Genomic DNA, 27,311 nt, shown 5'->3' on the forward strand with positions numbered 1-27,311 from the left:
AACCTGTGGCTGAATGATGATCAGTGAACTCTGGTGGAGGCGCTTTTCAGAAAATCAGAGGTTTGTTGATGTGCCGCCGCTGAGCATTCAGGAGAAGCGCTCTGCACTGTGTCTTCCTGACAGCGCCATCTTTCAGAACGAAGACATTTGCAGAGAAAGGCAATGACTTTTTTCTGTGTGTGTGTTTTGTTTTTTTGTGTTTTTTATGAAATGGCGTTTGTGAGGGAAAAGTAATGCTGCTGTCAAGATACTATAGAGACACAAACACAGATGCAAACATCATGAAATAAACTCTGTATCCCAGACAAGTGTCTCTGGAAACCTCAGTGAAAAGGTTTCAGAGACATACATATTAATAAGGTTATTATAAGGTTATTTTAATATGTGCTCACTCTGTCAGAACACCTTGTTCTAAGACCAGCGCATAGGTGTGTCCCGGGGGTCCTCCATATTCATGGGGTGATTGCAAGCAACTAACAGCAACTTATTAAGACGTGGACGTTGACTCTTTTTTAAAAGCATTTCCCTAATATAAAAAGAGGGCTGCCACATGCCTGCAAGCATCACCTATCTGGCATCCTTTGAGCAAGGAGATCATGTGGATGAGAGTGGAACATTTATGCCCAGAATAAAACTACAACTAGTGGTTTACAGGTTTGTAAACTTCCTTATCTGCTTAAGTGCAGATAATCTTGCCTATATGGACCATCAAACATTAATTTCACGCTGCAACAAATCACTCACAGCAATCAGCTGTAACTCAGGCCATCACCTGAAACTTGTACGTTGCCAGGTCTCTCTTTCCCCAAGGTTGCTGTGCCCTCGCTCTACTCTTAAGCATGTGTGTCCCACCTTGAAAAGTCAGGCAGGTAGCTTTTGAGCCATGTGTCAGACAAACAGAAGGTACAAAGTGCATAACAGCAGAGGGAGTTGATGTTAACGTGTCAAAATGTCCACGGCGCAGATAAATTCACGTCAGAGTAGCACTAACGAGCTTTTGTTAGTGGGATGGATGGTGTGGGGGCCCATGTGCATGCAGTCTCGGTGCAGTCGAGACGTGGCTGAGCTGCCAAAGGAAAAGCGCACACAGAGGTAGAAGAAAATTATTGTGAAAGCTGCGGCCAGGTACCTGAGTATATCTCCCTGCTCTTCAATTTCATCAGCAACCTCTTCACACCTGCAATGATGTGAAGAAGCCCATCACCATCACACATTCCAACAACTGCTCCCCCAACTTTCCCTTCCCTCAGACATGTAAGTAGAGAAAATTACTCCACACAGAGAACCCCATCAGATCTGACACATGTTAATGTTTTTGGGGTAGCAGTGAGGTGGGAAAAGAATACTTTAATGTAAGAAGGATAAAGATAAAGTTTGTGGCCAAACAGGTCAGGGCAGGTCAACACTATGTGAGAAACATGGACAGCAAAAAGGTGTCAGCTCCAAGATGTAGAGCACGCAGACAAATATGACCCCCCCCCACTGAGTATCCATTCCCCACGATCACAGCCTGCTCATTACCCTCACAGACTGGCTCTCTCCTTCTATCTCAGCACTGTGTGTGAGTGGTGTCATTAGTGGAGAGGGGAACATCTGTTAGGTCCTTACCTGTGTTCCTGTCTGGTAAGATACAGCAATGCTTCTGCAGTATGCCTGGCAACACCTTCCAGGAAACAACAGAGGAAGAGCAGAAGAGATGGAAAAACATTAATATCACAACAGCTCAAAGCAGATAAACAACTCAGAGCTCAGCGGAAATGCACTGAGCCATGCTGAGACCCACAATTACAGAGTAGCAACAGATACCCATTTCTCACATCATTAGCATCAAAAGGAGCAGCGCCCACCTTTATCTGCAACCTTTCTTCTGCAAACTGTGTATGGGAGGTTCATTTTAAGCTCTGAGTCAACAGTGGAGGTGCAGAAACATTAAGGTAAAGAGTGGCAGTGGGATCGGTGAATCCGGTTGTGTCGACATAAATAGGAGCTCTGCTCCATCGACATCTGTTCCACAAAGTTTTAGCAGCCATTGCTATACAATAGCCAATTATTACATTGCTCCGAAGCCTGAGGCTGTTATCTAATCAATAATTTATGCCAACAATCTATTCTGTGAGGATTCACCACAAATTTAATCGATTCAGATTTTATCTGAACTTCAAATGTTTTGCTATCATCTCCTGTCCTTTGTCAGAGACTGTTTTGTTCTTGGGAAACGCTGCAGAATCATTTGTGTGCAGACCTGAAAATCACTGGGTTTTGTAATGATAACAGCTTTGTTCAGCTGCGACACTGAATATCATTATAGGCATTATTATTGCATGATTTCTATCTGAAAAAAAGCTCTTGGAATGTAAACAAAAACCTGAGATGTGGCGGTGACTCAGCAGGTCCCATCAGTCTCTTTTTGTCTTTGCATCTGACTGACAGGCCGATTGTTACCTGAAATGGCTTTAACAGTCGACAGGCCTCTTCTTTCTTTCTTCAGCTCTATTTTTTCCTTGTGATTATGTTAACATCCCTTTACATTTGCACTTACTCGTTATCTCGGGCTGCTCTGTCTCGCAGAGTTATTTCGCTCTGCTTTGGGACTGAACAAGCCTGATCAGATAAATGTCCTTTTTAATTAAATGGGGGAGCATATATAAAGGTACTTGAAGAAAAGCGAGAAAAGCCTGAAAAATAGAAATGAACCCTTCTAGCTCATCTCTAGGAGACATTGAATGAGCCAGTAAGAAGACACCACATCATCCATCCAAGAGCAGGGCAGCAGACATGCTCTTATCTTGGAAACTCATTTACTGCTAGCAGAGGAAAGGTAGCCCTGCTATAACTTTAAGAGAGCATTTGCTAATAATCTGCATCATTAAAAACTCTTAATTTTGGATTTTCAATCAAAAACGTTACTTTCTGAAACAACCTGAACGTATCTTCAAATGTAAACATTTTCGGTCCACAAACACTAAAATTACTGTAATGTTCAGTGATTCTTCACACAAATTATTTGAAAACAGAAAAATGAACAGTTAACATTTCAAACATACAGGAGATGGTCTGACCTGGTTAGCAGGCTTAACACAGAGCCGCTGTGGTGCAAGTGTAAAAAATAAAATCTGGTGGTATTTTATTAAACGCATTATATGAAATGTTTCAAATTTGGTTTGCTTTGATTTTTCTTTTATTAAAAGTCCACAGTAGAGAATAAATATGTGTTTTCAAGTAATAAGGTGTGAGATATTTGTGAGGACAGAGGAGGCAGGAGCAACTTACAGTAGAACAAGCATTTAATGGTTCACTCCTCAGGACCAATCAGGGAAAAGGACGAGAATCCAAATACAGACGGAGCCAGAACCAGCGGGTAATACGGCCACAATATCTAACATGTGAGAACTGAGGTTTACATACAGCAGGCAGAATAAGTATTTAACATGACACCAATTTTCTAAGGAAATATATTTCTAAAGGTGTCGTTATCATGAAATTGAATGTCAGTAATGAAAAGTCAAAGGAGTTTGCAAAGAAAAGTAATGAAAAGAAACCAAACCATAGACATCCATAAGTTAAGTTATGTGTAATAAAAAGAAGAAATGGCACAGAGGAAAAGTGCTGAACACATGAAGAAAGGGACGTCATGAATTCTATCAGCTATTAGAACACAATCCTGCCACGTAGTGCAAATTACCATAATCTGGTTCAGTCCTTAAAACAGGTGTTTCATTACCAAAAAACATCCCATGATGGGTAAAACCACTGAAATCTCTCAAGACCTTTGCAACTTTACTGGTAAAAAGCATACTGATGGCACTGGTTACAGGTGTCTAAACTACTGAAGGTTCCAGTGACACTGTTGGGGGCATAATCTGGAAGTGGAAAGGACATCATTTCACCATAAACCGGCCACGACCAGTCGCTCCCAGCAAGATTTCAAACAGAGTGAAAAGAATGATCAATAGAGTCCAGGAGCCGGGGAGCATCTGTGGAGAGCTACAGAAAGACCTGAGTCAGCAGGTACAATTATTTCAAAGTAAAAAATAAGTAATGCACTCAACCACCATGCCTGTACGCACACTCACTATGCAAGACTCCATTGCTGAAGGGAAAGCATGTGTTTTAAGTTTGCTGAACAACATTTAGACATGCCAGTGAAATACGGGGAGAATATAGTCTGGGCAGATGAGACCACAACTGAACATTTAGATGCAAAATGTTTGAAGGTGAAAGGGCTCCGAATACCACCCCAAAAACACCAACAGGAAAGCTTGGAGGTGGGAACGTCATGGTGAGGGGCTGTTTTCCAGCATACAGCACTGGCACGCTGATGGATGAATGGAAAAATGTACGGAGACATTCTTGATAAAAATCTGCTTCCATCTAACAGGATGATGAAGATGAAACAAGTGTGGACGTTTCAGCAAGAAAGTGATCCCAAACACAGCCAAGGAAACTCTGGTTTCAGAAAAAAGAAACTAAAGCTGGCCGAGCCAATCACCTGACCTGACTCCAACTGAAAATCCACGGAGAGAACTGCAGCAACCTGCAGACTGTGTGGAAGAATGAGCCAGAATTACACCTGAGCTGAACATGTGTGACTAGTTACTCCTTACAGGAGGTGAAGCTGTTATCACCAACAAAGCCTTTTGTGCAAACTATTAAATACACATAACTTAATTTAAGGACATCTATGGTTTGATTTTTTTTCTATGTGTGGACTGGATGGGTTGTTACGGAGAATGGTGAAAATTTAACGTCAACATCACCTTTACAAATATATTTACTTAGAAAATTGGTGACTTGTTCAGATCGTACTTTACCCGCTGTATATGATGGATGAGGAATGATTCATCAAAGAATTGTGGGATGACAAGGGCTATAAACACACATGGTAATTAGGGAGATGGGAAACACCAGGGAATGCAGCTGCAACTAATCAGACAAGGGAAGCAAATCCAAACCCAACAGACACAAAAGGGACAATGCACAGGAAACACCAGGGCCCTGTTTCAGAAAGCCGGTTTAGAAAACTCAGAGTTAAAAATGATACTCAGGGTTGAGTAACCCCGAACTGTCCAACTCGGAATATTCGGTTTCAGAAAGGCTGATAACAATTAGTTCAATCAACGCGGAGTTGCTTTAACCCCAAGTTAAGCGCGCATAAAGCCCTGATTAGTGGAGCACAGATTAAGCGAGTCACCATGGAGACGGAGGGAAAGAAGGCGCGGCCAATGTATTTTACAGCGCTTGAGGCCGAAATTCTGATGGCAGCATATGCCGATAACATGCAAATTTTGCGGGAAAAAAGTAACACAGCCTCAGCTGCAAAAGAAAGGGAGCATGCATGGCAAAACATAGCCGACAGAGTCAATGCGTGAGTGTTAATTTAAACATTGATCTAGGGATTTCCACCCATTTAACACGTTATTTTATTATATTTCATTTTATTTTTTATTTTATACATTTTATTTTGTGATGTGATGTGAGCGCAGGTGCAACCCAACAGGCCCCAAACGTTCCTGGCAGCAAGTAAAAATGAAATATAAAAAAATGTAGAGGAAGAGGGTCCAGCCACTTCTCCAACAAACCTTTCCTCAGTAAGATGTTCAGCACTGATTTACAACCAACCTAAGTAGGCATGTACTATGAATGTCAATGCTATTTTCTGTGTTTCAATAGCTCCCTGTAAAGCAGCTGTACAAGACCTGTTTGATCAAGAAAATAAAAAATGCTTTTGGAAATGGAACACTTCAAGCAGCAGAATGGAATGTGAGTGCCATCTATACAGCCAATCACGCCTGGGAACCCTGAAAATAAATGTAAAATCTAAGTAGTAGTTCAAGTATCACCACATCATGAATTAAGTTTTGTTCATCCTGATACCTGCAATTTTGTGGAATCCCTCTTTGATAAATCTTGTGGGTCTATGACCGGGGAACACCACAAACGAGTACAGGAGACGTTTCAGTGCAACTGTAACATTCCTGACTGTCCGACAGACGGTAGCCTTGGAAACGTGCTCAGCGTCACCAATATTATACAGAAAGCTCCCGTTTGCAAAAAAACGAAGTGCAATACAAATAATATGTACAGAACTGAGAGAATGTCCGCGATGTGTCACATGAGCAATATAAGGCCTGAGGATGTTATTGAAATAAATTATGGATTGTGCTGAAAAACAGTAACGTTCACACAGAAAATCATCAGGAAATGATAAAATGTCCAAACGCGCTCTAATCACTCTCTCCCGGCGGAGAGCTCTGCGGAGAATTTGGGCTTCAACATCTACTGGCTCTTCAAGGAAGGGGCACGCCATGTCTGACACTTCCTACAGTCAGGTTTCTGACAAAGAGGCGGAGAAGGTCAGGGTTAGTTGAAGTAAACCTGCTAGGGGGCAGGTTAGCTTCACGGAGTGTGTCGTCATAGTAACTCACTCAGAATGAATCTAAACTCGCTTTGTGAAACCGAAAACCCAGAGTTTTCGTTAACTCAGGGTATACTTACTCAGAGTTTGCACTAAACCGGCTTTCTGAAACAGGGCCCAGGAGGCAGGGTAAACTGGAAGAATGTATACAATAAACACAACAGTACCTGAAACGATAAACTAACTGAGAACCCAACAAAAAATGGAATATATAAAAGACCACACACAAATAATAAGGCTGTCAATAACCCATAAGAACCTATAGAAGCACTATGAAAAATAACAAGAACTGCATGAATGTTATGACCCAGGTCAATGTTGCCGTGTGGTGCTGTTCCTCGCCACACTAGGCGGGGGCATTGTTTGTAATAATAATAATAACAATAGTATTTAGTTTGTTAAAAAGTGTTTAAAAACAAGTTTTGTTGTGAAAGCTATAATCCAGATTAGTGGCCTGTTAAATGGTCAAAGTCTAGGTTGGCTTTATACTTGAGAATAAAGTAATGTAGCTTGTCCTTCTAAAGAATTAAGTTAAATTCCACAGCTGAATCATAAGAAACATTATGTTACATATAAACCCTGCCATATGTTTGATCTGGTCATTTTGCTTATTAGGAACTTTATATAAAAGTTATGGAAGTTAGCTTTTAACAAGCATGTAATGATTATATTTAAATTAGGTGGTCTTTTTTTAAACACATCACTTTAGGCCTAAACTGACAGTGCCAATACCACATATTCAGACACAGTAGTAGATGGTGATTTTAATACTGTGTTAGTCTAATTTGGTTGTATGGGGTCTACATTGACCTTCTGTGTTGTAAGTTATAATGATTGCACAGCCATTAAGGATCAAATCAGCTTCTGAAAAATGTTCTGATTTTTCTCCCTCTGCTTGCTTCTTACTGTCTTTGAGGCTCGGGACCAGCACTCCTGCTGTTGGACAGAAAGACATCAGTAAGTATTTTGGTTTTCCAATATATTTGCAATTGTCAGTGACATTTATATTAATCAGGCTGAACTTTAATCATACTTTAGATCAGCCTGTTTTACTTATTGTTTTATTTGTGCTTTGGTTTGGGGAAGTTGTTTCTTTACTGATCTTTTCCTGTCTTCTGTTATTAGACTTGAGATATGACTGCAGTATGCTGTTGCTGTGACTCCAGTTAATTCTACAAGACATGCTGTGTAAACACGCCTCATCACAGACAATGATGAGACGGCCTATAGAGAGGTGATGGCGCTGTACGAGTGGTGTCTGGAAAATAACCTGACTCTCAACATCAGCAAAACTAGAGAAATGATAGTGGACTACCGGAAACGACCAGTCAGGGAACACCAGCCCATCCACATCAACGGTGTCAAGGTCGAAAGGGTCAGCAGCTTCAAATTCCTTGGAGTCAACATCACCGAGGACTTCTCCTGGACCCTTCACACAGACACTGCTATCAGGAAAGCTCGCCAGCGGCTTTACTTCCTGAGGAGACTGAGGAAGTTTGGCATGAACGCCAACATCACCTCAAATTTCTACAGGTGTGCAATCGAGAGCTTGCTGATGAGCTGCATTACAGTTTGGTACGGAAGCTGCTCTGCCAGCAGCCGTAAATCACTACAGAGGGTGAAGGCAGCAGAGCACAGGCATGAGGCTTCCTGCCATTCAGGACATTTATCTTCAGCGATGCCTCCGTAAAGCACACAGCATCATCAAGGACCACAGCCACCCAGCACATCAGCTCTTCTCCTTGTTACCATCTGGCAGACTTTACAGGAGTCTGTCTGCTCGGACTACAAGACTTAAAAACAGTTTCTACCACCAAGCCATACGACACCTCAACCACAACACTTAAACACACACAGCACAGTCCACAGGACGCACTCAGCAGCTACCCTGCAGTTTCACAAGTACTCTGTATAACCTGCACTGGTCACTCCACTTTATTGATATTTATATTTAAAAAAAAGTGCAATACTGTAACAACTGCTACAAAAAACAAAAAAACTTTTGTACTGTTTAGTTTGTACTGCTGCTCATTCCTGTGCAATATCCCATCTGCCCCCCCCCCATTCCTATTTAAGATTTTCTTTATTTAATCACTAGTGTGTACATATATTTATATATACATATATATTTAGCCAGTTAACTGAAAATCTCCTTTTTTCTTTTACTACATCTTATTAATATTTTGCTCTTTACTATTTTTCTATTTATTATTTTATTTTATTTTATTTTTTTCTACTGTACCATTCTGCTGAGTGACTGTCTTCTGCTCGTCAAATACATTTCATTGCGATGTTGACCCTGTGCTAACTTGCATGTGACAAAGAAAACTGAAACTGAAGTAAACAAACAACAACAGTTTGGTCTGCATTTCTTGAAAGATCACATCCCCCAAACTTAGTTTAGAGGGTCTACACTGTATATAGTGAAGTCTGCAAGTTTTCTAACAGCAAAATTTGTTTTGTGCCCAAATCATTTTGCACATCATTAGAATGAAAGTTATTGGCCATGTTTGCATAGCCCTTTTTAAAATGATGCTTTCATGACATTATTGTGTGTCAGGTGGTAGTCAGGGCTATCCAGACTAGTGATGGTAAATTTGATTCTTTTTACTGAATCGAGTTTTAATGAGTCACTCACCAAAGTGAATGGGGTTTTTTGAGTCACTGAGTCAGTTGACCAGAGAGTGCAAAAATGTATATTTTCACTCAAACTTAATTTGTTTCTCTTTTCATGTATATCCTACTGCTAAGATGAGTGATTGTAAAAGAAAACAACTATTTTACAGAGCAAAAAAGAGCAAAAAAAAATTCTAAAGGGAACATTTATTTTGTTTATTTTTATTTTACTAGTATTTTCCTTAAATTTGTCAAATATATATTTTCTCGTGCGCTTTAACATTGGTTGCCAACCAAGAAGAAGAAGAAGCTGTGAGCCAGGAGGGAGGGGGTGAGTGAGTGAGTGATTTGTTCGTGCTATGATTCAGCACAGGAAGGGAGGGGGTGAGTGAGTCCTGAGTGATTCGCTTACGCTACGATTCAGCACAGGAGGGAGGGGGTGAGTAGCTCAAATGTGCTGTTAGCATGTTAGCAGAGTGATGCTACTGTGAACAGAGGACCTATTGTCTTGATGTGAGCTTCTACTCAGGGTTTTTTCTTCCAGTCCAGAGCAGAAATGTTTTTGTTAAGATACTGGATGTTGTGCTTTTCTCCACAATTTTAATTATAAGCTAGATATATTGCTGCTAATGAAATTAGTTTGCTAACAGCAACAGGGATGAGTCAGTGAGTCAGTTGGGCTTGTGAATCATGATTCATGAGTCAGTTAAGTGATTCTCGAGTATTGAACGATTCGTTCATGATTCGCGCATCACTAAACCAGACTGACAAGTGGGACATTGAATGTCACCTCTCCGGTGGGGAGGGAGCCTGAGATCGTCTAAATTGGAGTCTGTTTTATACCAAATGCAGGAAAAAAATGTTTTAAGAAAGCAATTAAGTTCATGTTCCAAAAAAATATGATTGTTTGCTTGCAGGACACCAGGAGAGATGAGTCCTCTGTCACAGATGGTGTGGTCAGTGAAGATGGTCGCCTGCAGGTTCAAGCTCATTGCATCTCCAACCCACATCCACTGCCACTGTACTTAAGGGAAGTTAAAGACTTTCTTCTGCACCTACATTTGGATCACCTCGATCCATGACAGTCATTCAGGCAGTGATGCCTGGACTGGAAACAAGCATCCTTAAAATATTACAACATTCCAGCTCATGTGTTGGAATGGAAAACAAATGTGTTGTTTAAATTAGAGACTGCACTTGTGACAGAACAATAAATATTTTATTTTGATTATATAAGTAATGTAAGTACAAAACAAACTGTGGTAGGCCTAAACTTAATTTCTTAATAATTAAATCTTTGTTTCATTGTAAGATTATAACAGTGATGGCAATATAATTGTTTGTTGTTCAGCAGAACAGTGTCCAGTATGGCTGTTATACTTTTTTGCATTCGAAAATAAAAGTTGGGCTGATTTTAACATCATTACAAAAAGTGTTGTTAATTATTTTTAATCATAATCAGGTTACCACAAATTCTTTTTTCATTTAGTTGAACTTGAAATGTTTGTCAGTAGGTAAACAATTAGTATTGTAAAGTCAGAAATATCAAGTTATTCTTAATACTGCAGACTTGCAATGAATAAGTTGTCCTAATAGTCATCTTAAGTAAACTTTACTCAATATTTTTGAGGCAACGAGTTTGCATAGTTTGAGTTCTGTGAACTAATTAGATTTTACAGTGTACTGAACATATATACAGCTCAGTCTGATTTCTCTGTAATCCAGGTTCTGCACGTAAAGGTGGGAAAGAAAGTTCAGATATAAATGGATAGCTCTGCAGAGATTATGACAGAATTATTGGTTTGCATTACCCAAAACAGCTGCATGATGCACAGATTTAACTAATGCTGGGAGCTGGCTGCCTGGCAGAGACTCGCACTGGAGGAGGGTGGAAAACAAGCTGTCAGGGACACTCTTGGTACTTGCTTCTCATTTACGCTTTAAAAGGATTGGAGTCGGGAAGCAAGTCATCGAATTTCACATACCAAAACGCGTTAGGCATCTGTTTGTTTGTCTTTTTAAGCTTGTGTTGAGATGAACGCAAGAGAGGATTTATGTTCCGTGTTTTAGAAAGACAGATTTACACACACCAGAACAATCCCACGGACACGTGTAACTGGGGCAGCTGCAAAAAACACACAATCGATAATCAGGTTTCGTAAAGCAGACTTGCTTTCTAACATACAAACATTTAAATAGCCGGTCTGAATTCATGCCAGCGCCAGACGTGCATTATAAAAATAACCTTAATTAGATAAAAGCCAGGTAATTATAATCACGTGTTACATCAATTATTTCATTTGTTTTACAGCTTGCTTCAGTAAGAGGTAACACACTGTCCTCAAGACTAAAGGCCTAATCCTGTGCATGAGTCGTCAGTCCCCATTGAGCCATAAAAAGCCTCAATTGGCAATATCGTTCATGCTCAGTTTTTATAACAACCAGCTCTATGGAGATGATTTAAGCTCTAAAATCAGTCAATTCTTTCAGTTTATCACGTTTTTATAGAATCATCTAAAGATCCATGAGATAATCAGGTTATAATAACAGAAATGAGTGAATTTATAGACAGTAGAATCGTTTCTACAGAAACACATGATGCATCTGTTCGTTCTGGTTTTTCTTTGGTGCGTCTGTTTGTTTTCATGTCTGCATGATGAGAAAAACAGAGCTTCTCTTTACAACCTCAAGCTTGATGATTTAAATATAGTTTCACGTCTAGGACAAAGCAGACACAGAGCTACGTGCCTCCTCTTACAAAGGCATACTTTACAGTGTTAAAGCACTGATGAGACAGTGGCAGAAGAAGAGAAATAACCAAATGCATGCTCATTAACTGAGATGAACAATCAAGTAGACCAACTCAGGTGAGTCACACACCACCCAGCATCCGTGGAGAAACGTTCTTCTTTGATATCAGCTCTCTGTAAATGACCCCTGGACTTAAAAGTACCGTCATTTGTCTGGGAGATTGTTTTGTCTGATGCTGGCAGAGCCTACGTCACGAGAACAGAGGCTGAGGATGTGAAATAGCTTTCATAATTGACTAAAAGTATAGTTATGAAATCAGAAAAGTTGACCTAAACAAGTCTTAATCTTGCCTGTGACCTGGATGACTCAGAGCCTGCACAGACAAAAACAAGTCTGAGCTTTACTGCTGAACTTCTACTTTTCTCCTCCACACTGGGAGCTGTGTACAAACCCCACAACCTGTCAGCTCACAGCGGCTGAGCCGGACTGGTGTACGTGCCTCCAAACAGGTCAGGCTCCAGCACACCACGGTCATTTAATTCTTCTGCTCGTGATCTGAGGCTGACCATGTCAAAGAGCAATGAACTACTCTTAACCTAATGCCGCAAGACTCACTACCTTTAGTATAGGCAGTTATCACAAGTGGCAGCATATAACAGAATATCTTGCCGCCTGCTGCTGAGGGACAGAGTGCAACTCTTGGGGAGCTAATGGAGATCTGAGCAGATAGACGGGAAACAGACTCACTCCAGCCCATTTCAAAGCTCTGCCTGAACACTGTCTGCTCGCTTTCCATCTGGTTAAATGCAGCGGTGCACAGGCTGAGCAGATGATAAGGTCTGCACCTCCCAGCAGTGGCTTTTAGGACACACACAAACATGCAGCATATTTAAGATTCCCTCCAATGTAATGAAGTCCAAGTAAACAACACAATACAGTAAGGTCACAGAGCTGAATCAACAGCAGTTTCAGCAGAAACGATTCGTTTTATAACAATAGTTTTATTAGAGGAGAGTGCGGCTGTTTGAACAAAGTATGAAAGTAGCTTCATTCTGCTGATGTTTTTTATCATTGGTGGTAGGATACATCAGAATTTTCCCCTTGTTAAGCTAGTACTAATTCTTATTTTACTATAATAATAGATCTATTTATTATTATTATTATCTATTTGTTGTTATTATATATTTAAGACAGGATTTACCATGGTTCAAAATATTTCTACAACACCATATCTCTGCTTGTTTGCCCACAAACTCATCCTACACCATCAGGAGCTGAGCTACCAAACTGGGCACACAGGTGCATCGTCTGCCTCTGACAGTTCTTATCTATAGCAGACATTATTACATCATCATTATGCCTAACAGCCACCTCCCTCTTCAGCTGCTCCCGTAAGTGGTGGCCACAGTGGATCACCTGCTTCCATCTCACACTATCTCTGGCACACCAACCATCTGCATGTCCTCCTTCAACACATCCATGAATCTTCTCTGAGGCCTTCCTCTTCTCCACCTGCCTTGCAGCTCCATGTTTAATATCTCCACCAACCCTCCTGTGCATGTGTCCAACAATCATCTTCCAACAAGCTAAAATGACCTTTGAATTATGCCTGACATCATCATGTTTCCAAGGCAATCACCTAACAAATGGCCATGTCCGAATTATGTTAATTCATGTATTTAGCATGTTACATGGTTACTTCCATCCACACAAGCCTGATATGGTAGAAACTGTAAATATTATAGTTAAAAGCTCCCTGTGATCACATCAGTAGATATCACATGTATCATATCATACAGATATTTCAGTTAAATTAACAAAAGCACTGTTACAGCAAAGCGACCTTTACTTTGCTTCTTTAGGGTGAAGTTAGTGGCACCAGAGAAGAACACATGTAAATGAAAAGCAAAAGGCGGAAAAACAGGCACAAACTGCAGGGCTGTGTTTGCAGGGTCAGATGAAGGTCAAAGCTATGTATATATATAAAAAAATACAGCCTTTGATACCTTTACATAAAATGCAAATAAGCCGGTATACAAGAGCAGATGTATGACAAAGACTTCTGACATAAAAGCACAGAGTCAGCCTGTGGGTGTCAGAAAGCCCAACAGAAAGACGCCACACGAAACAGAACAGAGTAAACTTTTGCACTCCTCACGATTATCATAAAACTAATCTGACAAAAAAAAGATTATAGCTTTGCTTCTGCTTACTTTAAATCCAGCTTAACTCACATGAGATGTTTCTTTTACTTTACACTATAAATTTCATTGTAAACATCAGACTAAACTTTTCTTAGGATTAATTTATCATTTAAGCACCGAGCACCTGGAGAACAACTCTCCAGAGGTGAAAACAACAGGATGCACAGTAATCACGGCACGAATAGCCTACAGCATCCACTGCTCCTCGCTTTATCTGCAGACCTGCGTTGGGAGTATTTACAGCAAAGCAACTTAAAAGAAAATCTGAGCAGCCCGGGTTTAGAAACATATCCTAACAGCCTCACCACACCAAACTTTTTCTGGCTCTTAATCAAATTCCTTAAACTTTGTCCCAGTTAAAACTCGCTCTGCCTTGATTGTCCTTCATTAATGTGGGGTGCTTTTTTCCAGCTGATATATTCAAGTTCACTGCTCGGTGAAAAAAGGCCTGATAAAGATTTGGTTGTAAAGAGCTGGGACTTTGGCCAGCTGTAATGGTATTAAGTTCCACGCTCCACAGGGAGCCCAGTTGAAATGAGATGGTGTGATGCCCTTGCATTAGTGTGAGATTTTATATTTTGACAGAGTGTTAACACAATAGGTCTTTGGGGACATATTTATAATTCCATTTAGAGCATGAGATGATTTACCTTTGTCTCTAGTCAAAGAGTTTCAAAGGCGCACAACTGACAAGAGACACAGCCGCTCGACTCTCTGCTCGGCAAACTCTCAAAGGACAACCTTTAGAAATCGTCATCAGTGCTGATATCAAACTATTTCGATTTACCGCTAGAGAAAAGGTTACTCAGTACACCGGCTCGCCATGCCTGAGGGCTACACGTCGGTACAGTAGCACTGGGAGAATTCAGGGACACCCGTCTGTACACATTATCCCACCACAGCACAAAGGTGATTAAATGACTGCGGCTGGTTTGCAGGTATGCACAGATATCCCCAGACACAAAGGACTCATACATACATACACACACACACACACACACACACACACACACACACACACACACACACACACTTGGACCTCATGCCTCATGTTTTATACTCATAAAGCAGCGTCCCATCCATCCCCTGCACTCACTCTGCATCCTTCTACTCAAGCCAAAACTATTACAGGTTCATTCACAAAATGATCCGAGGTATAAAAACTGAGGCAAACAGATGGAAAGAAGTTGAATTTGTGTGCACGGGCTGGCAAGGTAAGAGAAAGTCTTAAAGTGAGAGAAAATGCTGGGACATGCAGGGGAAAGCAGGAACACATCTGTCACGGTGAGCGGATGAATAAGAAAAGAAGCTCCTGAATGTTTCAGCGTTTACTTTCAGTCAGACTGGTCTACATTCATCGCTGCTCTTCTGCCTCTGTGTTCACCAAAATGACATCACTGCACGCAGAAATGCAACGTTTGAAGTCTGTGCTGCATCTTCGAATAGATGATGAGAGCCTTATCGTGTCACTGCCAAGGAGCCAAAGTCCACACGAGCCACTCTTTTGTGTGGGCGCGGAGGCGGGTGCACGCTTGTGCATGCAAGCAAAAAAAGAAAAAGCGACCTTCAATTTTCAAAGTGCTTCTGGGAGGAAAACAGTGTCAGTTTCCAATTACTTTTTTTTTAAATGCAGGCAGTGGATTTTAATTAGGCACCCTGCTTTTTAAGTAAAGAAATTGCCTGTTAGGATGAGATGAGATTTCTCAGTGAATCATCGAGCTCTCATTGAAGGGCTGAATTGTCGCCAGGTAAAGCAGAGGTGGCGGTGTGAATGGGGTAAAAGGTGGGGAAGTGACACGTCATTTTTCAGTCCAGGCCTTACAGTGGTGACCCCTCATTTCTCATCTGCCACCTGCCAGGACGGACAGGTAGGACAGACGATATATGGTTATGATTAGATACTGCAATCCACATGCAAATCTGCACACAAACAGATACTGACACTTGCATTTCGTGCAATTAGTTTGGTGTCAGACTGCTTGCTGTTTTCAATGAGAGAACATGGGGCGGTTTGCAAAGCGCCCACATAAAACATTCAGAAATCACATTTTCCACATATGGCCTGCTATGCTATGCAAGTCACACACCTTCAGCTCTATATCTTACACATCAGTGTCTCACCCAAGAAGCTGTGTCACTGAAGGAAGACTAGCTGACCGCTACTGTCTAAAAATAAGTGCTTTTGTATTATTGAGCAGGACAGGAGCGCAGCATCGAAGAGTATCCTGGTAAAACTTTTAGCCACTTGTGCGAACAGCAGTGACTTCATTGAGCTTCTGAAGCATTCCAATGAACATGGTCCCCTATTTTTAGCACCTCTGTGATTATGATGTCTGACTATGTGAGCGCTGGCAGCCAGCACTTTGTCACTCACAGCGCGTGCTGAGTAGTGTGCATTTGCTATGGATTCAGCAGCAGTGTCGAAGCGGGTGTCCTATACAACTTTCCTTCTTTTTGTGCTGCTCAGTCAGTGGAATCTGTCAGAGCTAAGACATCAATACTCGTGGCTGCACTGAGTCTTAAACAACACCATTTGTCAATGTACACCTAGAGTGAAGATAAGCTTCTTTTTTTGCACAAACATGCAGTTAGCAAGTTCTTTTTTTCAGCATGACCAGCGCTGTTAGAGGATGACTGCTACACCATGAGCAGCCTGCACCTCTTAATACTTGTTCATTGAGAGGGCTTGCAGGAGGTGTTTATGTGCTATTCAGTGTGTTGTTCACTACAAGTAATTATGCAATATGTTTACCTAAATCAGCATCATTTACTACAGAGCAAACTCATCCAGTGGCTCATTTTTTGCAAGCTTTTTGGAGCTTCACTCTCATTCAGGGTTGCCAGTGCCAGGCTTTGGCTCTGTCAGACACAGTCAGTGAAGCTCATCCACCCACAGAGACGGCAGTCAGCATGGCACATACAGTACTACGTGACAGTGCACAAAAGGAGGAGTCTGGCTGAGATCAAACCTGACACAACATCCATTTGAGAAGTTATCCTAAGCTTTTCCTGCCTGAAGTGCTCTTGATGCAAGCCTCCTCAGGGATAAATGCAAGTGGAATGACATGCGAGAGCTATAGCAGAGTGCAGCAGTGATCAGATTCCACATGCAAAGCATGCAGAAATCATATTATACTTGGGCAACTGTAATCAGTGGTCATGATTACACAAACCAGCGCTGTGACACTTAATATGCTTTAAAAATAATAAGAAGAAAGAAAGCCAACCGCTTAAAAGTCCCACACTTCTAAGAAAACCGTGCTACTGAACTGCTCACACACACACACCTATTTGTCACCACTGCACACATTTTCCCATTTACTGTAAGATGACTGTATGCCACGTTTGAATGCTGCACATTGTCACATTTCATGACTTCAATGTGTGCTGAAAGATTAAGAAAAGAGAGAAACAGGGAGGAAATACCTTTTTCAGAGCTGACATTCTAGGTGGATCCTCCTCCTGCAAAGCCCGTTCACATGCTGAGGTCCCAAGCCAAGTTTGATGGGTGCGCAAATCTGAACTCAGCCCGGTGCTGATGCTGAGCCATGAGGCGCCTGTTTAGTATTCTCATCTCGCCTGCACCCCGTCCTACTGCTGGCTTGGTGTGCGCACGCCCAAGCCGCTGTTATTACAGTTTTCAAACGCAGGGGGCGCTGTAGCCCATTGGAAAGAATAAAAGTAGACATTAAAAAAACCTATGTTGCTCTGGTAGTATGATACACCTGCTCAGATAACTAATAATGATTTTTCTAATAATCATTTTAGCTGGAGTCATTGTTAAGTTCGCTCTACAAATCCAGACCTTCTTGAGTCTTTTTTCTCACTGAAATACGGAAGACTAATGAATATTATACTATAAACGAGGTTGATTCGTCTGCCGATGTGAAGAATAGATTCGAGTAATCCAGTAAATATATATCATTAAGTATATACAGAGAGCATGTGTTTGTGAGGACTACGTGCATTTTAAATTGGCCGGATTTTGAATAGAAGTTGGCGCAAAAGGAAGCGAAGTCTCTTGGTCATCACAATGCGCGTGTGGTAGCTGGTGAAGTGCGCGGTTCAACAGTTTTGCGCATTATTCTGGGTTAGTGGGCTTTGCTGAAGCAGCTGGAGCTCTGTGGCGATGATACTGACTGATGAATATTTCTGATCTTTAAATTGAGCGGGACGTGCGCGTCAAGTTAGCTCATTTAAAGGCTGCTGTAGCATACTTGCTAGCTAACTCAGCTAGCTTAGTAACTTCCTAGCTGACTGCAGAGTTGGAATTCATGTTTTCTTTGCTTCGACTGAGGTGGAGGTTTGAATATGGCACATAGGAAAGAAGGTGAGCACCGCCAGAAATGACTCAAATCATACAAAAACACACAAAGCTCGTAACTCTTTAGCTCGCTAACGTAGCTAAATAACGTAGCTAGCTAAATCTCGCGTTAAGTTGGTTTCTGTGTTGTAAACAAAAGCACGTGCTCCTCTGTCAAGCCCTAAAAACACTCGTTGACTTTGGAAGACGTACCTGAGAAGACAGGAGGTTTTGATTTTTGGTGATTCATATTTTATCAGCTTGTATTAGTTTTTTATGTGGTCACGGTCGTGTGGACGTCTCAGTACTCACCGACCTTTTTGTTTTGACGGTTTAGTAAAATGACAAAGACTAAAACTAAAGACTGGCAGTGTGTTCTAAGTTTATCTTAACTGTTTGGCATCACAATAACTTTGTAAACACAGTGTTCATTGTTAGGCTGTGTTATTGCAGTCACAAACAGCATGAACATCACCTGTTTTAGTTTTCACAGTCAGTGGGTTACATCCTGTTTTCATGCTTCATTTCAACATGGACTAGATCACATGTAGTCTGAATTTGCCGAGTTAACACAGCTTGTCTTTGTGTCACTCAGTGTTCCAGTCAAAAGTTCTCCAGAAGCTTTACCCTGCCATCCAAGAGGTGGTGACGGAACAGAGCCCACCACATATTGTAGAAGCTCTAGGCAAAAAGAAACCTCTGAAAAGCAAAGCTCGTGGAGAGGGCGCGGCCTCAGGTAAAGTCATGATAATTACTGCCACGGTCCTGCCTTCTTTGTGTTTCAAAGCCTTACTTTATTTGCCTTATTTGTCTCAGGGGCTGCAGTGAAGAGACAGAGTGCAGCTAAACCAGGCAGGCGGATCTACACGGTCCTTCCTCCTCCTGCAGACTATGATATACATTCAGAGGAATCTGTCTCACTACAGCAGCTAAAAAGCATAAATAGCGTGGAGGAACCAGCTGGTATGTCACCCATAATCTTACATTTATGAACTTGGCGCTGTGCATCATAAAGCTAGGAGAGATTTATGTCATGGGCCTCCTCCAGGTTGGCGCTCTGTAGTAATAAAGTTACTCTTTCTGATTGTCTCTGCCACTGTAGTTGGGGAAACAGACAGTGAAAATCAGCCGTGTTCTTTAACTGAGGAGAACTTGTGCAGATGGTGAGTGAGCCTGGGTGGCTCTGTTTTCACTCCGATAGGCCCATTAAATGTGCTTGTTGGGGCAAACTTGCATAATTTATAAAGGAGATATTTAACTGTTATTAATGACATGTTGGAGGCTGAGTTGTGAGCTTATTTATGCCGAGCTAAAATCTTCTTGACCTGCGATGAGTCGAGCTGTCTGGCAGCGGTATTCAAGGATGAGTCACATGCTCTGCATTCGATGTGGATCATTTAAAGACTGTTTGTTTTATCTCTTCTCTCTATTGTCATGAAGTGCCAAAGTGATGAGGCTGTAATAAAAGCGCCGGGTCGTTACACATGCCTCTGTACTCATCATCTTCTGTAACTCAGACCGCCGTTTAGCTGAAGAGCTTCTGCTTTACCTCAGTGAAATTAAAAGTGATTTGCTGGCTTACACAGACCATCGTCTGAGGGTGGCCGCTGGAATGACTGACAAGGTTAAGTTTGATTAATTGCACTCGTAAGTGTTACAGTTCCTAATTGAACACATTTTCGATTTAGTGGGTAGCGAGCCTTCAAGGGAACTGCAACCCAGAGAGCTGTTTAAGGTCAACGAGAGTTTGGGTTCTGCGGAGGTTCATAAAGGCTTCAGAGTAATATTTTACAAAGAGGAGAGTTGCTGTATGTCTGTGAAGGTTCTCAGTCATCCAGGTCATCGTAGTCAAAGGAGTTTGCAAAGAAAAGCGTCTGGACTTCTTTGAGTTGCTTGAAGACGTTTCACCTCTCATCCGAGAAGCTTCTTCTCAGATGAGAAGAACACCAACTGTCTGCCATCTATAATCCAGTTTTGAGTTCCCTCCCCAGACGCCTTAACGCCCACTCACATCCTGGGCCATCTGACCTCAGGAATTCACATGACAAGGTGTGGCCAGGTTTCACAATGAGCTCACCCGAAACCCTGGCTGATTAGGTCCCACACCCGCTTTCACACCTTGGCGCATGTGATTAGAGGATCACCAGGGGGTCCTTTGTCCCTCTTTGGGGGGAAACTCCCACTGGGTTTAAATCTGGGACTCTCGGCCATTTGACCTTAGAACTGAAGAAGCTTCTCGGATGAGAGGTGAAACGTCTTCAAGCAACTCAAAGAAGTCCAGACGCTTTTCTTTGCAAACTCCTTTGAGAGTTGATGTAGTTGATGTGGTGTAGAAAGACAAAAGCTGTCCTAGTCTTGAATGAACAGATCTCTCTTCACATTCACTTTAGCTGCAAAATGTAGAACCGTATTTCTACATGTTTTGAGAAGCAGACATCTATTTTAGTTCATCTGATTTTGGGATTCCTTTGGATACTCGAGAAAATCTTGTTTCTGAATAATCAAAATTAAACTGTATCTTAACCTGTTATTTTCATTTACAGCTTCAAATTCTTGGACTCTGTAGAGTGGCTTGCCGTTGTCATCCTTCAGTCAATCCTGAAACAAGCAGTTTTAAGTCTTCTTCTTAAGCCAGTCACTTTCTGATTGGTAGACTATGACAAACAGAGGTTTGAACAGCACATGGGTGGGGCTGCTATGCTCACAGACAGAGCAGTGTGCCTAAGGTGATTATATCAGGATATTCATTCACGCTGACATCAGACTGATCCAATACTGGAAAGAAAAGAAGCATTTAGATGAATGTGACTCACAGGGATTACTTGTGCATACAGTGATCTCATTGTTTGACACTTTTTAATGTCATATATATATATGTATATATATATGAATTCCCCTCTCGCCCTGCGAGCAGTCTATCTTCGGTACCACAGCGGTCCCCAACCCCCGCGCCGGTCCGTGAGAGTTGAGGCTCGGGTGTGAAATTTATGGTTTTCAGGGTTTTAATCGTTAACACGGTTTCCCTGGGTCTTTTCCCGTGTTGTATCTGTGTGTCTTTATTTTGAAAGAAATATTTACACGTTACCATAGCGACCAGAGAGCATTAAGGGGCAGAGAGGAGGATGTTACTCTCAATGTTGTTGGTGCATTTCAGGAGGACGCTGCTAATAAAGTTACACAATTACACAGTGAATTCGCGTTTATTATTATATTTACAAAATACCACCGTTTTTGTCTCGGTCGTATCGTTTTATTTTGTTGTATTTGTCCGCGACTCCTGAAAGGTCAGTCCGTGAAAATATTGTGTGACATTAAACTGGTCTGTGGCACAAAAAGGTTGGGGACCACTGCTCTGCCAGAGGCCTGGGAGCTTGAGGGTCCTGTTGCAGTATCTTAGCTGTTCCCAGGACTGTGCTCTTATTGACGGAGATCTCCGATGTTGTTTCTGGGATCTGCTGGAGCCGCTCGCCTAGCTTGGGAGTCACTGCACCTGGTGCACCGCATCCTATTCATGTAACCTCTTCTGCTGGGGTTACATGCGTAGTAGCATCCCAACAATGCCTTATTTTTGTCTCCTGCCCACCGATGCCTTCTTGTTCCAGTAGCCCACTTCTCGTCAGGGTGCCCTGGTTCCTCAACACCTGACGCAGACCTTGTTGATCAACAACATATTTATCTCTCTCACTCATGTCTGCGGTTGGCTGGCTTTCAAATATATTTATATAACAAAAAACATCATGACTTGAAGTAGTCTATCATTTTAATCTATCACAAAATAATAATTTAAAATGTTTCTAAATTCAAAATAAATGGATAAATGGAGTATTTGCATGTCTGATATGAGCAGTAGCTTCCTTGGTTTGTATTTTCCTTGCAGTATGTCGGTCAGTTCTGCACTGCCACTGTCACTTCTGCTGCTTTGTGTTCTGGCTGAGAATTCAGCGCGAGCTCGTTTCTTTGACCTCTCTGTGCCTCGTGGGTTTTTAAGGAAAGGGGACATGTGGCAAGCTAGAGAAGATGCAAGACCGCTGTTTGTGGACGGGTTCTCTTTTGAGGTTTAGTCATTCGATAATGTGAAGGCGGCGAGATTTTAGCAACGTGATAATCACAACAGAAAAAAGCTGAAAAATGGAAAGCCCAATGCAGCTGCTAAACTAAAGGATGATTTCCATGAGGTGGGAGGAATGTGTTAATTTTCTTTCACTGTAAAAGCTCGTGCATCACCTGAGCACTGTTCTGTTAAATGTTCCCTTTTATTTAACTGAACGTCTCAAATTGCTGGGCTCAGAATGAGCGACGGTCGTCCTCGCAGATTTGACCGTGTCTTTTCAATCAGAGGCCACACCAGATGATTTTGCTGATTGAAATGCAATCAGTGAAAAAGAGGGAGTATCTAATTAGTGGAATTAGATTGTGCAGTGATTGGCTGAAAGGAAAGCAGCCGTCCCCCAGCTTTCACCATAATGGACAATGCCCACCTCCTGTTTTAGCCATTAGGCCCAGAGTGCAGGTGGATACGCGATTCATACTTTAACAATGTGAACACAATCTGACCTTTTAAAATCTGATCTGTCCGGATCACGGGATCGTGAGGTCACTGCCATGGATTCAGTTAAACACTGTTTTTAAAACTAATGAAGAGTTTAATCTGTTGTTTCTTATAGAGGGGAACAACCACGAGAGCGACGAAGTGCTGGATGAAGAGCAAGAGGCAGAGGAACAACGGAGGAGGAGGAGGAGGAAAAGGAAGAAGAAAGGAACCATTTGTCAAGACTGTGGGAATGACGAGGCAACTCCAGGGAGCGAGTCCGGCACAGGTCAGAGTCAGACGGCGGTGGATGAGGGGGCTGAGCGAATTAGCAGGAACAAGAAGCGAAAGCTGAAGAAGAAACGGCACAAACAGAAGCTGCTCTCCATGGGTCTGATGCCTCGGGCCGCTGCGCTGGAGTTCACGTATCAAAAAGATGGAGAGGAGGAGGAGGGGCAGGAGGAAGACGAGAGGAGAGCAGCTGAGGTGTCAGACTTCCTGAGGACAACGATGGAAATGTATTTGTCAGATTGTAAGTAGGGACCACTTGTACTTGCCTTCTTGGATGAAGCTCATGTTCTCAGTGTTACACCTTGTAGGCATTCCTAATGCTCACGGTGATTTTAGTTTCTAATGTTTTGTTTATTTGGATACATTTTTGATGCTAATGTGCAAAAAATCCTACACTGCATTGTTAAAAGCCCATTACTGATAAATAAACATGTTTTCAGTGAAATTGAAAAACGTGTTGGAAAAGCACTAAAAATGAGAGAAACTAGTAACAAAGTTATTCAATTTTTTTTTTTTTTTTTTTTTTTTTTAATTTAAAGAAAGTTGAAGAGTCTTCTTTATATTTGGTCAGTGCATGAGTCAGTACATGTAGGCACTGTGTATACGTTAAAGAAATGGTCATTTATTGGTCCTTTTGATGTTTTATGAAATGCTTAATTTGATGTTGAAGGCTTCTTTTTAACAGACCACTTGTCCTTCCTCAGCTTCGTCGCATGCTTCCACGATCCCTGACCTGTCTGCTACAGTGGACGGCCTTCTGGGCGGCATAGACGGCGGAAGCAAACCTAACTCAGTCCTGAAGCAGCTGTACAGTCTCAAGACGTTTGTTCAGCAAACAAATACAGACAAGCTAGAAAAAGCTCTGAAGGAGCTCTGCAGCAACTCCTCCTGCATGTCTGCAGGTCAGTAAAAACTCACAAAGAGCTTTTTTCCTTTGAATGAGAGGCCTGTGTTTAATGTTGTGTCTCACTGGTTCATGCATCCATGCCTACAGTAGGCTCTTCTTGCTGGAACCTGCCCCGAGCGTTTCCTCAGGCCCGTCCATGCAGGTTAACACTCGCCTCTCAGTGTTAGGGGGCAAACGCTGATTAGGATTGTTTGCCGGTTACCTGCCCTGACTTGTCTCATTCAGCCTTCACCTGTACGTACCTGCCCCTGACTTGCTAATACTTGAGCTGACCGTGAGTAACTAACATGTTTTAACTCGCCTCGACTCTCTCAACAGTCAAAATAGCTCCTACGTCCCCCGACGCAGTTTCATCTGCCGAGTGTGTGTTTATGCATTAGATAGCTAGCTGGCTGCATAATAGGATCAGGAGGGACTTTTCTGCTGTCACGCGCACAAGTGCAGGCGTGTGAGAATGAGACCGAGAGACGAGCCAGGGGATTCAGGCCAATGCCATGTCGGCGGCCACAAAGTGACGCTTGTCTGCCCCTTCCCCGTAACCCTGACGACGCTGAGTGAAAACCGGTTTGCTAGAGTCCACAATAGATTCTGCCGTCTCCTCTCCATCCAGCTGCTCCACAGCAGCCTGAAAGCTTTTCTAACCCCCCCGTACTCCCAGCTCTCTCATAATGAGTCATGCTTCAGTTCACTGTTTTTAAATGCTGCTGTTTTTAATTCCGGTGTGCCAGCAGATCGTGTCGGAGCAGACGAGTGTTTGTCTAACTCGAGCTAAACAGCAGGCGCACTTTTGATTCGACTGCTATGGTTCAATTCCACTCAGCTTATCTTAGTGTTGGAGGCAAAGGCCCGGCCTTTCTGCTGCATCTCGCTTCACATTCATGAGTCCCCACAGTATGGAAATTTTAAATAATTAAACATTTTAATAACATCCACTTTGTTCAGGGAACATTTGGTATTTTAAAGTAACCTACATTCACTGACTTGCAGGAGCTAATCCATGTGCATGCGTGCTTTTAAAGCCCCTCAGGTGAATTCACTAAAGCTCTCTTCACTCTGTCTACCCTTGTAGTGGCAATCAATTGGCTGCAGGAGCAGCTCTAAAGCAGATTTCCCTTAAGCATATTTTGCTGCACCCTGGAGTTTCTCACAAATGACATTGGATCGACTGCTCCGCCTTTTGTATTGTCCATTTTGCTTTCTGCAAAGGCTAAATATATTTCTAACTTCTAACAGTAGCGAGTAAAAGGAAAGAATTTGTCTTGCGAGGGGTTTGGATACGTACATGTGGGGGGAAGGAAGCAGATTTTGATGCATTATGCCAAAAATACACCAGCAAGTGAGTCTCTTTTGTGAAAACACTGAGTGTTCCTGTGGTTTTGTGTTGTCAGCAGTAACTGAAATGTTTCGCTCTGTCTCCTTGTGTTTGTAGAGGAAACCGCGGCAGTCGTTACACTCTTCCAATACTGGATCACAGACATTCTTCCCATGCAGGGCGACAAGAAGACTCGTGCTTTCTCCAACACACCCATGAGACTGCCAGTCTAACAGACGCAGAGACACTACTGAAGAATTGTTTCTACCAAGATTTTTCTTTTTGCTCATACACAGCATTTGTAAACGATGGACTTCCTTTCAATGCATAAAATGTTTTATTAAATTCTAAATATGTCAGTTTTGGTTCTGTGCCCAGTCTATTCTTACACCCCGTCTCCTCCTTTTGTAAGAGGAAAACAAAGCCGGTTAATCCTGAGCCAGACAAATCCTTCCGCCCATCGTTAGTAAGCCCAAAGTTGTCTTTATCGAGCAAACTTTTACTTTGCTACGCTTGTTTAGCGTTTCTGTATGCATTGTAAATAAATGAAACATTTTATTGGTGTTAGCCTGACAACTCCCACCCCCATCACATCTTACCCCCTAGTTGCCAGAAGAGCAAATGTCAGTTCTACCTCGAGCATCAGTATTGTTTGCAGATGTTATGACATTTAAACCCAGCCCGTTAACCTAATAGCTCCTCAATTATCTCCAGTACACTCCCCACAAATCCATTACTGCCCATGCTCAGCTGTGCCGTGCGCCTCTTCATATTTGCACTTCTGGATAACTACACTGAAATGATAGTCTTCAGGGCAGTTCTACTAATGGGGTGTATGCATATATTCATTATGGTGGTGAATGATAAGGGACAGTAATTAGTGCCATTACATAATCCCCAAAGCTACTCTCCTTTATCTAACTATATGCTAAATATGCCAGCACATTATGTTGTTGATGGACCTTTTAAACCAGTACCACCTAGGGAGTCGGTAGCTTAACCTTCTGCATCACAATACCTGTCTGCAGCTCAGGTAGTCTATTTTAATGCATTAACCCATCATGCAATGCCAAGGGACGAGTTCAGGAAAAGGACAAAGATTTATCTCAGCTGGACAGTGACTTTTTGATGGCATGAGGGAGAGCTGTCTGCCGTGTTCCGGCTTTAAAGGAACAATTGCTCCAAACCTGGAATGCACCTGTAGACACCGGCAGGTTATATCATACACTGTAATACACACTGTGAGTGTATGCGTGTATGACTGAGCAATTAGCACGAGGGCTGCCATCTGTGGCCTCCATTCATGGATGGATGCACCAGGTGCTGCATCTGATGGGAGCTCATGGGCTCATTATGCAGACATTAGCCAGAGGAGAGAATAAGGGCACACATGCTTAAGATAATATAACAGTGATCATTCAGGGATTAGTGCATTTCTTCAACCATGCCTAATGGCTCCAAGGATTGCAGTCCAGACCCAAACGTCTCAAACAGGTGGATTGTTTTTAACTTCAGCTCAGTATAAATCCTAACATCTTTGATAATCCCCAAGGATTTCCTGCACTTCTGAAAGCAGGTTACTTTTTACACACATCCACAGAAAAGTTTCAACTTCTAAAGAAATGAGAGGGATCCCTGGATTTGAGACAGTGAGGCTTACCATTTGTCTATCCTCTCAAAAGTGGCCCATGAGCCAGTTGCAGACCTTTTAAGTAAGTTTTTGTGAAGGTTGCGTGTGTCAAGGAATAAACATTTCATCACTTTCATTTGACGTAATCGTGTAGCTACTCAAAACAAGACTGAGGTAACATTTCTGTTGTAGTCATCAAAGCAGAGCTAACCTTAATAATATTCATAAATGCAGCTGATGTGAAGAAAATGGGTAGAGCAGGACATCTGCTAATCAGAAGGTTGGTAGTTTGATCTGTAGTGGCTCCAGTCTGCATGCCAAAGTGTCCTTGGGCAAGATGATGACCCCTGAAAT

At 42.1% G+C, this 27,311-nt stretch overlaps 2 protein-coding genes across 5 annotated transcripts in view; one reads left to right on the plus strand and one right to left on the minus strand.

The window, feature by feature from the left end:
* The window catches only part of dlgap2a (discs, large (Drosophila) homolog-associated protein 2a), a 183,056-nt gene extending 165,581 nt beyond the window's left edge, over positions 1–17,475 (minus strand). The window contains exons 1-4 of one of the 3 annotated variants that reach the window (XM_039603551.1): positions 4,812–4,864; positions 3,271–3,390; positions 1,609–1,663; positions 1,130–1,177 (exon numbers count right to left, since the gene is read on the minus strand). In XM_039603551.1, coding sequence (XP_039459485.1) covers positions 1,130–1,160 — 31 coding nt within the window. In that variant the 5' untranslated portion in view covers positions 1,161–1,177; positions 1,609–1,663; positions 3,271–3,390; positions 4,812–4,864. Of the gene's footprint in view, positions 1–1,129; positions 1,178–1,608; positions 1,664–3,270; positions 3,391–4,811; positions 4,865–17,412 lie in introns of those variants that run through there. The other 2 variants (XM_039603550.1, XM_039603549.1) reach the window with 2 other exon arrangements.
* A 226-nt stretch (positions 17,476–17,701) lies between these two features.
* Positions 17,702–25,686, plus strand: LOC116330590 (glutamate-rich protein 1). Of its 2 annotated transcripts, none has more exons than XM_031752962.2 (6): positions 17,702–17,896; positions 18,885–19,025; positions 19,106–19,252; positions 22,954–23,349; positions 23,813–24,010; positions 25,445–25,686. In XM_031752962.2, coding segments are annotated over exons 1-6 (999 nt in total). In that variant the 5' UTR covers positions 17,702–17,895; the 3' UTR covers positions 25,561–25,686. The 2 variants fall into 2 exon arrangements, with proteins under 2 accessions (XP_031608822.1, XP_031608821.1); XM_031752961.2 differs by lacking the exon at positions 17,702–17,896 and adding an exon at positions 17,905–18,316.
* The last annotated feature ends 1,625 nt before the right edge of the window (positions 25,687–27,311 follow it).

The sequence above is a fragment of the Oreochromis aureus genome, linkage group 19 (genome assembly GCF_013358895.1).
Source record: "Oreochromis aureus strain Israel breed Guangdong linkage group 19, ZZ_aureus, whole genome shotgun sequence".
NCBI classification, from domain to species: Eukaryota; Metazoa; Chordata; class Actinopteri; order Cichliformes; family Cichlidae; genus Oreochromis; species Oreochromis aureus.